Raw genomic sequence first — 13,371 nt, 5'->3', positions numbered from 1 at the left:
CTGTTGTCTATTTATTGAGTCTCCTCTGATTCTGAGTTACGTCATCTTTTGTGCGTCCCCTGTCTCGCTTGTGCTTTTAAAGCCTGTTTTAACCTGTCTCTTTCCATTGATCTGGATGTACTGGTAAAAAAAAAATCAATAATCTCCTCTTGGGGTTGTCTAACTTACAAAATCAAGTTGCCGTTCTCAATATTTTGTAAACAGTGTAAAGTGTACAGTTGGTGTCCTTGTATCATTGTCTATTTCAATGCATCAGCCGTCACTCAGTGCTTATTCATAATTTATGCAAAGTAATGCAGGAAGGCAGCGATGTTCTGCGAGTGGATTTTACCTCAGTTCAACTCAGCATCCACCCCTCCTCCTCCTCCTCTTTCTCCTCCTCCCTCCTCCTCCTCCTCCTCCTCCTCCTCTTCTGCTCATCTCTGTCCCGTGTACCTCGCTTTCCCCCAATCTCTTTGCACTCGCCTCTTTTAATAAATTGTGCATGCATTTCTCGCCCTAAAACTGCCTTGCACTTTCCTCCACATCCTTTATTTGTCGGTTCTGATCTTCACAGGTCTCTTTTCTCTTCTTCTCTTCTTGCCACTCCCCATCCTAAAATCCTTCTCCCTGTAGGTGAGGGACATGGCAGGCACCACCCTCAGTGGTTTACTGCAGTGCCAGTTCTTCCCTCTGGACTCCAGTCTGCAGACACAGCTCCAGACGCTGAGTCAGACTCTGCTCCCCAAGGCCAGAGGAGAGCTGGCCTCCACAGGTACACACACACACACACACACACACACACACACACACACACACACACACACACATTTACGTGCACAATCACGCAGCGAGGCAATCACAGTAATACTTGCCCTATTACCCTCTCTTATCCCAGGGGAATTGTGAACCTTGAAATTCGAAGGCTCATTTTAACTCCTTTTTTGTGTGTGCGCAGACTTGGTGCGGCGCCATGCAGGAGTGCTCGGCCTCAGCGCGTGCATCCTGTCGAGCCCCTACGACGTTCCCAACTGGATGCCTCAGATACTGATGGACCTGAGCGACCATCTCAACGACCCGCAGCCTATAGAGGTACACACACACATGCACACACTCACATACAAACATCTCGCTCGACACAGTGTGAGCTGAAAGAATACAATTTCATTGTCCAATTGAGGAGAAAATTGTGTCTTTGGCCTTATTTCAGGCATGAAGAAGACATACAATGTAATCCGTAGTGCAGAGTTTGAATAATACATTACAGCAGTGGGAAGCCAATGATGACGATAATTTACTGCTTCTTCCGTTGCAAAGTGAAAGAGATGAGAAAGAAAATACAATGGAATACAGTTAAAGAATATATTTGCGAGTAGATGAATTACCCAGGCTGTTACAAAAGCTCCTGAAAAGAATAGCTGTACAAATTCTACATAAAAATTTTGGGAGTTGCAGACTAAGGTTCTGAATTGCATAACAACTCTTTTTACTATTAGAATGGCTGCCCTTACATAGTATGTACTGCTGCATGCAGTATGCACACAATAGGGATATACTACCCCTTCACACTTCACCATGAACTTTGACTTGTGTTCATATATCTGTTACCATGGAAATCAAAGAAAACGGATGGAAAAAGAAACTGAGATCTGAGATCGGAGAGCTCTGCTGTTGTTACTTTGCAATATACTGTATGTAGTTTAACCCTTAAGTTACAACTGCAAATGTTATGGATTCAAACAATTAATCTAACTCTAAAAATTAGCCTTACATTTCTCTGTCATTGTTTTGTTATTCTTTTATTTGTTGGTTGTCTTTATAATTATTTCGCTCACTTAAACAATTAATATATAATACCGTTAAGTTACTATTCGTCATCTGTCGCTTTAATGTGCTGTCATCTGTCACTGCGGCCTCTGTCAGCTGTCAGTCATCTGTTTGCAGCTCAGTCACTGTGACCTATGATAGTAAAAATAAAAAAAACATGTAATAATAATAACAACTATAATGTATTCTATATATCATATTAGATATTTCTATTCTATATAAATTACTTTATTAATATAGCACCTTTCAACCCCCCACCCCCCTAAAAAAAAAAAAAAAAAAAAAAAAAAAACACACACAGACACAAAATAAGAACGACAACATAGAAATTAGTTTTTAGGAGTGATTTATAGATGTTAGGGAGGTTGCAAGACAGATTTTAGAAGGGAAAGTACCAAAGTTTTAAGGACCTGACAGCAGAAGCACATTCTCCTTCAGTTGTAAATTTGTAAGACTGTAGGCTTTTTGTTGAATGATCTGAGGTTGCATGAACATGCAAAGGGACATAAAAGTTCATAGATCTATGCAGGTGGTAGACTATGTAGTGCTTTAAAAGTAACAAGTTAAACCTTGAAACCATTCCTGAAGTTAACAAGAAGGCAAAGCAGAGCCGCTAAAATGGGAGTTATCTGACGGTGACGGTGCTTTACTGTTTCGGCAGGTAAACAGTGAATCACAGTTGTCAAATCTTGAGAAAATAAAAGCTTCAATAACTCTCTCCAAGTCAACAAATTATTCAAATGATCTGATTCGTGATGCTGTTCGAAGTTGTATCTGCTGCTGTGCAAAGGATTGTGGGTCAGAATAGCCAGAAAAGCATGCTGGCTTTCATACTGCAAAATCTGACCAGATGAACATCCTGGCATTTTTGGTATACTGCATCTGACTCTCTACGTATTGGGACACACTAAATCTCACTGAAATGCACACTTTGTAGCAGAATATACTCACTTATCTGTAGTCAGAATCAGTTTTTGGTTGTCAGCCCAAAGGCACCTCCTTCCTTCCCTCCCTTAAATCTGATCTAATCATTTTGTTTGAAGGCCATAATTTAAAATGAATGCACTCTATCTTTAAGTCATGAATACATCCTTGGTTATAGTGATCAACGCTTTAAATCCTTTTTATTGTGTCCTTGTTGAACCAACTTTTAACTCCGAACTCGCTTCACAATAAATAATTTCTGATGTTGCTTATTGAAAATGGTTATATGTGGCATTTTAACATCAATAAATTATCACCACCTCATTAGTTTTTAATTAATGTAAACAAATGCTGACAGTATTGTCAGCTGTTGTTGGGTTCTACACTAGATTTTGCATTATGTGTCGCCAGATCAGCGTGTGGCTCCAAACAGGAGCTATTTACTTTGCAAGTCAGCCTCGTTCTAGTTTCGCCATTAAACGTGAGGGGAGCTCTCGTTGTGAGAACTGATAGCGGCTGTTATCAAAGGCTGTTATCAGCTCTTAACTTCTTTTGCCCCACAAAACAAATGAAGCGACAGAAAGAACTATCAACAGCCTCCTTATTGTAGGAGTTTACTGCAGTGTTTCATGAAATTGTCCTCATTTGGAGAAACAAACACACCACTTTAAAATGTACATTTTTATTCCAGTGATGGAATATTATAGTTCTCCAATGGCAAAAGAGCCATACTCGATCTCCGAGGAGCCTGTGTGTTGTGTGTGTGTATATATATATATATATATATATATATATATATGTATACACACACACACACACACACACACAACACATATATGAATAAATACATAGTGTTATAATGTTAACCACTTCAAAGTAAGTTTTAAATAAATCTAAATCTAAAATCTAAAAGTTTAAGTACAAACATATTTTCTATAAGTGAGTAAAATATCTTGCTTAAATGTAAAAGTAGCCATTATACAAAAAAGCTCCCCTGTGAGTTTTGATTATCATAAAATATGTTATTGTATGATGTTTAAACGTGTAAATGACATTTTTATTCTTCTTAGCTGACTGATGTGGAACGTCTTTAAAAGTACATTTTGTAATTTACAGTCACCCAGTCCAACCGAATGGGGGGAAGTATTTCACCCATTTTCAATGTCACAAATGAGATTCCTAAAGACTGAGGTGTCGCCAACTTCTCTGCATCGTTCCACTTTATCATTTATTAGGATGTATAATCACAGAAGGGACAGCCGTCCCTGGCTGCTTAGCAGTAGATATCGCTGCAAAACAATACATAGGCGTCTTGGCAAAAGTGTCAAAGGTGTTACTTCTTCACCGTCAGTTTAAATGTCTTAAACTAAAATTGTGTCCAGATCTTACAAAATGCACCTTTAATTCTTGAATCATAACAAAGTGACACATTTTAATTAAATTGATATTATTTTCATCTTAAGTAAATAAATCTGTGGAGCAAAAATCTGAAATCTAGCAAAGTGTATCAGCAGTGTCTCAAGTGTGAGTTCTGCACAGATGTACATGTGTCATGATTCATTCACAGCACTTTCTGTTTTCCCACGGTGTTAGTAACGTTGATCATGTTTGTTGTCCCAAGATGACGGTGAAGAAGACCCTGTCGGAGTTCAGGCGTACTCACCACGATAACTGGCAGGAGCACCGGCAGAGCTTCACTGACGACCAGCTGCTCGTGCTCACAGACCTGCTGGTGTCGCCCTGTTACTACGCCTAGACAGCCTGCTGCTTTTGCCAGGTCCTCGACAGACTCACTGACCAGTTCAGTACCACAGAAGAAGAATAACTGCACCTTTTGAACAGCGCTGGGATCCTCTGTGCAGCCTGTTAAAATAAAATCTGATGTTGATGCAGTGGCTGAAAGCCTCTGGAAGCTCATGTGCCAATGTTGGCCTTCAGTAAACCTGACAGAGAGGCAGACTGGGCGAAGTGGTTTCAAATATTTAACTTACTTGGTGTTTGTTTTGTCTCACCAAGCAGCTCAACAGCCCCAAAGGTGGCCACTTTACTTTAGAGATAATCAGCATTCATTTCCACATCTACCAGAAACTCTGGTCACTCTCTCATTGCTGTATTTCACTCTTTCTACTTTCGAATTATTTTTTAAATAGTAAGTAAAAAGTTGGTACTGTTCATTAATTTACTAAATACAAGAAAATCTTTATATAAATATGTTGAATACTAAAAAATAACATTAATAGCGCCAAATATGTCAACCTCTTCCTGTATTTCTGCAGCTATGATGTAATCCAATGCTTAATGCATGCATAATGTTTGTCAGAGGTGTAGATTTCGGGGGGGGGGGCACGTCCCTCTAAATATTTAGAACATGTAAATATTGTGCCGATATTATCATGTATCTCTAAAACAGACTAAAAACTTTATCTTATTAGATAATACAGATGTGGACAAAGGTTTCATTTAGGGACATAATTTGCAGTTGAAAAAAGATAATAAATCCCAGTTTATTTTATCGCAGTGCACAGCATATCGCAACACATTTAAAATTGCAATAATATTGCATCACGACTGCAGAATCGTGATAATATCCTATTGTGGGACCTGTGGTGATTCCCACCCCTAATACATTAATGCACACAATGCACAAAACGGTGCATAAAAGTTCTAATTTTAATTTTTATGTGTCCTTCCCGATTAAGAAACGAAACCTACGCCTTTGACATTACTAATACTGTATAATATATAATACTTAATATTAATATAATTAATATTAATGTGAATACACTTAAGTATTACTGCATATACACCGATAAGTAATAAAATGTATAACATGCTGTAATCATACAAGCCGCTGTGTATTATTATACAATAGTTCAACACTGAGTTTTCCTTGTTGAATAAATTCACTACATCATTTGTAAAGAGAGATGGATTTCATTTCAGAGACGAAGAACGACTGTGGCATGCTATATGTCTGCCAGGGTTGACTGATCATGTAAAATACCTGCAGTTTATCTGCGTACGTCCGCATCACATAGATGCCCACGGCAGAGATCAAACATAGATGAGATGATTCTTTCTGCACGGATGGTTTTTAGTTATGTTGTGTCGTGCAGATGCTGCTACAAACCACAGCCATTAAACACTGGTAACTGAGTGTGAGCGTGTATGTGTGTTTAAAGAAGACAGGATCACAGATAGAGCTGTCACCATTTTTATTCTGCATGCTGATTTTTTTCTGATGCAGTGCTGTTGACTTTGATGTGTTCACTGTGCTGAGACGAATGCTGGCAGAATGAGAAGAAGCAGAGCTGTTAAATACAATCTGAAAAAAAAGAAAAGGAAAAACAGGGTGCGCTTGTGTGGCTGTACACTGTGTGATGGTATGATTACAGAAGTATGATTATGGTGATACCCCGTCCTGAAACTTGGTTATCATGTCACAGAGAGTAATCAAGGAATTTGGCTAAAGCAGGGTTATTTGGTTGGACAGCTAATTTGGGACAGAGTTTTGATAATGCAGGGCTCAACATTAAGGACTGCCCGATTGATCGCGGCAAGAAAAAATGCCACATAGGGGTCGTAAATCTAGCTACTCACCCTCCCGATCACACACTGCACCTGGCCGATCGCGCAAGTGGTAAGAAAAATAAACATATTGTTTTTTTGTGGAGTTGATGATGGAAGTAGCTAAGGTGTTAGTTTTCTTGATTCCTTCTCGTCTCTGTTGTGAGTTGCACATGCGTACAGCTAAACAGGCACTTGAGGGAAAATGGTGGAAGATAAAAACAAGCTCATGCACAAGTGAGCATTTCAATTATCCTGGCCACCAAAACAAAAAACAGAGAAGCTCATATTACAACACGCAGACAGGCGGCTTGACTTCATTTTGTGCTCAAGACACCATTATTCATTATTCCACTTTATCTTTTCATAGCAAATAGTTGTTTACTGCTATGTTGATGTTCTGAGCGTCACATACAGAACCTTTGCTATCATCTGCATCAGTGGTTCTCAACTGCTGGGTCGTGGTCCAAACTGGCTCACACTTCCACTTTGGATTGTGAGTAACTCTTCAACATGTCAAGTTTGTAAAGAACACACTTTATTCTGAAGTACTGTGAATATTCGGCACAGAGCTTTTATGTTGAAGTGCAATTTATGTTTATTTTTGCAATATGTTTAATTGCTTTCTGCTCTAAGCCATTTACTTGTGTTTACATTTTGAAAAATACTATTAAATATGCGGCAATTTATACTGCATGGATCTTGAACTAATGACTAAAGAGAAATCTGAACCCCGTGACAGGACCAGTTGGGAAGCACTGATCTAAAAAATCTAAATTAGCCTATAAAATCAGGAAGGTGGGGTAATAATGTGGTAGTTCCATCAGTTCTGGTTACATCTCTTGAGAGATTTTAGGGGCTTGTTTTTAGGGGCTTTAAGTATAAAAAGAAAAAAAATGAAAAACTTAAATAATAATGACTACTTTTTTAAGAGAATAAACATACTGAAAATGTTATAGTGCCCTATATTTCACCCAGCTGTAAACAGAACCAGCACAAGATGCTATGTTTAAAAATGTTAAAAAACAGAACCAAATGTGAATGTTGATGTATTCAGTCTGACAATATTAATTAATAATAACTTTCGTTTGTACTGTTGTATATTGTACAAGGAGTAAATTGACAAGTTCATCCAAGGTATGTTTCGAGATCATTTAAAATGTTTTATTTTGAAGCAGTTCTCAATATTAGTACATCCTTTACTATTTGCATTTCAATGCTTTTTTCTGCCTGAGACAAAGTGGTGACATTTATTCTTAGTTTTTGACACTAAAAACAGACTTTGTCAACATATCTTCTGTACCTGACAAATATCCTTATTGGCTCCAAGTATATTTTACACCCTGAGATTATTTGACTAATCCAGCTTGGTATTTTACTATTGATCAAGTTGTTGTTTTTTATTGTTGTTATTTACTCGCTATCAACCTGTTTGGGTGTGTGAGTGTTTCTGCCTATTGTGCATTCTTTCTCTCACTAAAGTTTCCAGAGAAAACAGGTGTGTGTCTGAGTCCTCTGGCAGAATTGTCCTCACAGCATCTGCCAGCTCAAACAGGTACTCTGTGTTTTTGCCGCTCGGACCGGTAGAGTTGACGATCTGGTTGGCTATCTCCTCCAGAGGGGCAGGGCCGAGGTAGTCTGGATTGTCCTGAGAACCGATGTAGAGCAGCGTCTGGCTGGGCGAGGGAGAGAGTGGTGGACGGGGGTGAAAGGTTACCGTGATGACCTGGTAACCACCTTTTTCTCTGTAGTCGAGGTAGCTCTTCACTTCCTGCTCTCTGCCCGTCGGCAGCTTGTAGGCAACACCCCAGACACACCCCTGAAGATGAGCGGAAGAAGAAAAAACGGTAGTTTGACATCGGTGGGAAACAATGCAGTGCAAGGTGTGGAATAGTGGTTGACATTTCATTGGCCTGGCTGATTATCTGAGCTAATATCTGGCATTTTGCCAATTATCTGTATCAGCATTTTATTTTAATGACTGTCGATAAAATTTATTGATGAGAAAGTGTGCGAATTACACTCAATCAGGGAAGACAGTCTGCAATACATGCACAGAAAGTGTCAGCATTGGAGGAACTTTTAATTTGTAAAACCTTAGTGAGCTGTTTTTATTTATTTATTTTTATTTGAATTTTCACTGAACTTTATTTAAAAAGTTGCAGGGAACTTGCTGGACTGAAAAGCTTTAGTTTTGATTAAACATTTGCTTAAGACATTTATACAAAGTTTTGTGTTGGAGTTTGTTATATTCCAAATTCTAAATACTGACAGAATGATTTTAATTTTTAATGTAAATACATATTGCTTCCAAATATCATTTATTGGTCTAATTAACAATAGAAAATTGATATCGGCACTGAAAAAACATTATCAGTTGACCCCTATATCAAATCAAACACGGCTGCTGAGCACTTACCAGAAATAACTATCACAAGTTTTGACAACTTTTTTTGAATATGAATATGTAGGAAACAAGCAACAACAGTATAGTTAGAGTGAAAATACACATTTAAGTTCGTATAGTGCTTCAGCGCTATCCAATTTGTATCCAATTTGAGACACAGCACTGGTCTTTTATGATTGAAAGGTGAATATGTTTGGATACTGGACTGTTGGTTGGAAAAAACAAGCAATCTGAAGACGTTGACTTGAACTTTAGGAATTATGATAAGATTTTGATACTAATTTTCGGACAAATGTATAGACAAGTAATTGACTAATCTACAAAAGAATGTGCAGAATAATCATGACTAATCTTTAGTTACAGCCCTACGACTAATTTATTGACATACAGTTTATGATCTCCTGCTGTGACTGCTGTAGATTTTGACTTTACCAGTAACATTTTTAAGATACTCATCAGTCACCTCTAAATACATGTTTTCTAGATGCTTACCATGTTCTCGCTACATCACCCACTCTGTATCTCTCTATCTCTTTTCCATCAACTGCGACAAATTATCTGTCATCCAAGGTCAGAATACAATATGCTGTCCTTTCCTTTGTTTGTACTGTTCAAGATGCCATCTCCTCCTCCGCACTCTCGTTCACCCTGTTCAGCATGTGTCTTTGTCTCACGTCATGCATATAGGCTGATTAGTAAAACATCCATAACTAGTACAGCTTCAGTAAAGCTGTATATTTTGCATACAGTTTGGAAAACAAATATCTAAGTGCAACTCGAAAACTGTGTATTATTAAATGGAATCTTATTTTCAAAATCTTACTGTTCACGTACTTGCATTGCTAATGTGTTGGCCTCCGTACTGCAAATTTTTTCCTTATTATACCCAATAATCCAGTAATAAATAACAAGGTGGCTGAATTATGACCCTCATGTAGTGATAAGCTGTTATTATTGTATGATTAACATTAAATCTTTTTTGCTTTTCCTCCTCAACATGATTTGTCTTTTAATAAAAACATAATATTCATATTAACAAAGTCAAATGTAATTAAAGAATTGTATAACTTTTAATGGGATGCCCAACCATTAAAATGGTTCACATATACACCTTCTTCCTTCAAGCACTTCTGTAGAAATGATTATGACGACAGCAGCGCATGTACATGTAGCAGCCTGTAGCTCCTCAAATCCTTGCTGCTTTTCTACATTGTATTTTTCTATTTTCTTCGACGGCATGGCCCCTTCTACTGAAGCATGGCTTTTCTATGATAGAGAAGCACTTATCAACATCGGGAAAAGTTGTATCAGGTTTGGACTAAATACAGCAGACCATGAGAGAATCCCCACCAATGGCATATGCTGAGCGGCCAGACCAGAGGGGAGGAACGAAATCGAAAGCACCAAACAAGGAGAGGGAGGAGAGCTGGCATCAGGGCAAGACTGACCCGACTTGGATCTGTCACTCTGTCACTCAATATCAGTACATGATATTCCTGTCGTTCCCTGTCTAACTGTATTCTCAGCCTGCATTACAAAAATTGCCTGTTATAAAATAAACTTAGCAGCACACCTAAAAAAAACACCCTTCAACAATTCAGCTGAATTAATAAGGTTATTTATCAAAAATTAACCAATAACAATTTTTAAAATCCATTAATCTTTTGGGCCATTTATTAAGCAGAAATGTTAAACATTTGCTGGCCTCAGCTTCTCCAATGTGAGTGCTTTCTGCTCTCTCTGCTTCATATTGCAAACTGAGGAAACTGAGTTTTGTTGTGTTGGTTGGACAAAACTAGACAACTGAAGACACCACCATAGGCTCTCGGAAAGTAGTGTGGGCATTTTATTTACTGCTTGAAACAATTAATGAGGAAAGCAACTGACAAAGTAACAGAAGGAGAAACGAATCACTCATTGCACCTCTATTACAGAGTGGTGTGTGGTACCATTTAGTTTAGGAAAGGTCTGTCTTACCTCAGGATCCTCCACCAGTGTCACCACCCGGCCAGGCTGTAAATAACACAGACAGAGGAACAAGCACTTTGAATCAGCAGCAAAACAAAAACAGCACAACAACTAAGTAAGATTATGTAGAAGCGCTATTATTAAAAAAAATGCATCCTGCAAATGTCAACAAAACGGATTATGAGGATGTTACGGGAATAATGAAAGCTAATGTAGCATACAGTGTAATGAACAACCAGTAATCATTGTTGGGTAGTAACTAGTTACAGTAATTAAATTACAAAATAAATGCAATTCTAGTTCCAGTTAATGAGAAGAAAAAAGTGACTTAATCACAGTTACTAATCAAAAGGGTTACATGTGGAAACAAAACACTTAACAGTGAAAAGTTTATATGCTGAATAGACTTCATTCTGTTGCTTTACATATTATTGCTGAGCAGGAATGCCTTCTTTTAGCATATTTTTGGACAATGCAGGTCAGCAAAGCCAATGAGACAAATTTGAGCAGAACACTTACTTTTAAGTAGTTTAGTGGTTTAATAGTTTTTAGGTCTTTTCAGCATTATGGTACTGTTTAAGACATTTGTTAGAGAATCAAAAATGGGTCAAATGTAATAAGTTACATTACTTAATGAAGTAATTCAAATAGTTACATAGTTCATCAGATTTTTAACAGGGTAACTAGTAATCTTGTATAACATTTAAAAAAGTAACCTTCCTAACACTGCCAGTAAAGTTAAGTATAAATCCCCATAATAAGAGTCTAAAGTATTCAGCTGGATAGTTGAGAAATGACAACACCATGATTTATTATGTGAGGTCTAACTCTATTAAAAAATGAACAATAACTTCTGGATCGAACCTACAAGTAACATCTTAATACTTGTATTTCCTACATTAAAACCCTTTAGAGCCTTGTTCAACATCTGTTTTCTTGAGCTGCGTTCAGTCACCTCTCACAAGCTATTTAACCCTTGGAAATATGAGCAAATTGATTTGATTTCTTTCAAAAACATAGGGGAAAAAAACTTAGCAGGAAATGTCCCACAAATTGCAAGAAATTAGTAAAAGGGACAAATAAAATGATGGTAAAACATAATAAAAATTTTAAAAAATAAAAGAAATTATTCAAAAACAAGGGGAAATTTTCAGAAAACTATATCTATAATGATGATATTTATATATTCATAATCATGTTACAGAAAAAAATATACTATTTATATTTGTTGGGCCAATCAAACCAATTTGCTCAGATTACAAAAGGTTAACTTTTTAGTTAAGGGAATGTTAGTTGCAGTGTTTAAGTGCCTTTTTGGTTGCTTATTACTGGACATGTCTGAACGTATCTCCCTCTATTTACACAATTAGCTAATAGTTAACTTGTATATTAAAAATTCAGGAATTTACCAGTAAGTTTTCAGTGACTTTCAGTGAAGTTTTCATGTTCTGCTTGTCTGTTTTTGCCCCAACGCTACTTGACAAGTCAGCCTTGAGCCCACAGACAACCGTGAATCAAGAACTAGCTAAAATATATTAACAGCCCAGAAGACGAAAACGTACACTCACCTTGCCGGGTACTCCTCGGTGGTCGGTACTGCCCTGCCAAAACCGACGGCTGAAGCCTTTTATGTAACCAATTCTCTTTTCTTCATATGGAAAATCCACTTTCCATATTAGAGACCCGTAACCGAAAACCCACATGTTAAGCTAACCGTGACCGCGACAAGGACGGTAAAAGCTGAACTGACGTTAAATGACAACGTTTTAGTCTGACAGCTCTCTCACAATGTTAGTCACAACATTTTGACGATTTAACGACACACCTGCTGCACGGTAGGTGGCTCCTAACTGGAGTAGCGGGATCTCATGTCAGCTTTGCCCCAGGGCTAGATTTTCAAGTCATCGTGACTAGGGAAGCATGCGTACTTCCGCTCAACACATTTCAGTTTAAAGCGCATTTTCCGATTATGTTGCACAAATATTGATATATTTAAGTATATAAAGAGGCAATCGGAAGATACTTAAAATATCGTGTTGCTTTTTTGTATCATTTTGTTTTTTCACCCTATATCGTATCACTAGGCATGCCTGTAAGATCTTTCCGCTTTTATTTTGAAAGAAAGTCATCATTCCGGATGTTTTCAGCTATTTAGTCTGAAGTCTGATTTGATGCAAAAGACAGCAGAAGCTATCAAGCAAACACCTCTTAATTCACAACTGATACACTTTTGTTTCCCCAGCCACTCCGGAAAATATTTTAAAATATCTTTTTTAAATCAACAAAATTCAATGAACACCCAGATTGACATTATTTTACTTGTGCCGACATCTCATTTAAAAATGAAAAAAAACAGAGATTTTCCACTTAAACAGAGAAATCCACTTAAAAAACACTCAGGTAATTCAGGTTTCTCCAAAAAAGTAGTTTGTATGATATCTATGTTTTATTCAACGTTTATGTCATTAAACATGAAAAATGTGACAGTAAATTAACAATATAATAGCGTGTGTGTGTGTGTGTGTGTGTGTGTGTGTGTGTGTGTGTGTGTGTGCGTGCGTGCGTGCGTGTGTGTGGTTAAAAACAGACAGCGGCCAGCCACTTTAAGTTGTTTTCTACCCAGTACTTCCTGTATTTCTGAAATGAATAGATATATATAAACAACACATTAATTTAAACAATGACAATGGCATTAATAA

At 37.5% G+C, this 13,371-nt stretch overlaps 2 protein-coding genes across 2 annotated transcripts in view; one reads left to right on the top strand and one right to left on the bottom strand.

Moving 5' to 3' along the window:
- psme4b (proteasome activator subunit 4b) overlaps positions 1-4,486 on the top strand; it is a 46,290-nt gene extending 41,804 nt beyond the window's left edge. The window contains exons 45-47 of the mRNA XM_042508344.1: positions 616-754; positions 938-1,071; positions 4,352-4,486. Coding sequence (XP_042364278.1) covers positions 616-754; positions 938-1,071; positions 4,352-4,486 — 408 coding nt within the window. The remainder of the gene's footprint in view (positions 1-615; positions 755-937; positions 1,072-4,351) is intronic.
- A 2,949-nt stretch (positions 4,487-7,435) lies between these two features.
- chac2 (ChaC, cation transport regulator homolog 2 (E. coli)) lies at positions 7,436-12,392 on the bottom strand. Its single transcript, XM_042507864.1, has 3 exons — positions 12,241-12,392; positions 10,682-10,717; positions 7,436-8,116 (listed from the first exon to the last, which is right to left on the bottom strand). Exons 1-3 carry the CDS (start codon positions 12,373-12,375, stop codon positions 7,721-7,723), a joined length of 567 nt encoding a protein of 188 aa, XP_042363798.1. The 5' UTR covers positions 12,376-12,392; the 3' UTR covers positions 7,436-7,720.
- Positions 12,393-13,371: the final 979 nt, after the last annotated feature.

The sequence above is a fragment of the Plectropomus leopardus genome, chromosome 19 (assembly GCF_008729295.1).
Source record: "Plectropomus leopardus isolate mb chromosome 19, YSFRI_Pleo_2.0, whole genome shotgun sequence".
NCBI lineage: Eukaryota > Metazoa > Chordata > Actinopteri > Perciformes > Serranidae > Plectropomus > Plectropomus leopardus.
This window is presented reverse-complemented; position numbering and strand designations above follow the sequence as displayed.

Excerpts from the sequence above, each read along its gene's own strand:
- chac2 (XM_042507864.1), bottom strand. The coding sequence starts at position 12,375 with ATGTGGGTTTTCGGTTACGGGTCTCTAATATGGAAAGTGGATTTTCCA. Across the intron at positions 10,718-12,240 it reads ACCGAGGAGTACCCGGCAAG|CCTGGCCGGGTGGTGACACT; the intron begins GTGAGTGTACGT and ends TGTTATTTACAG. Across the intron at positions 8,117-10,681 it reads CACTGGTGGAGGATCCTGAG|GGGTGTGTCTGGGGTGTTGC; the intron begins GTAAGACAGACC and ends GCTCATCTTCAG.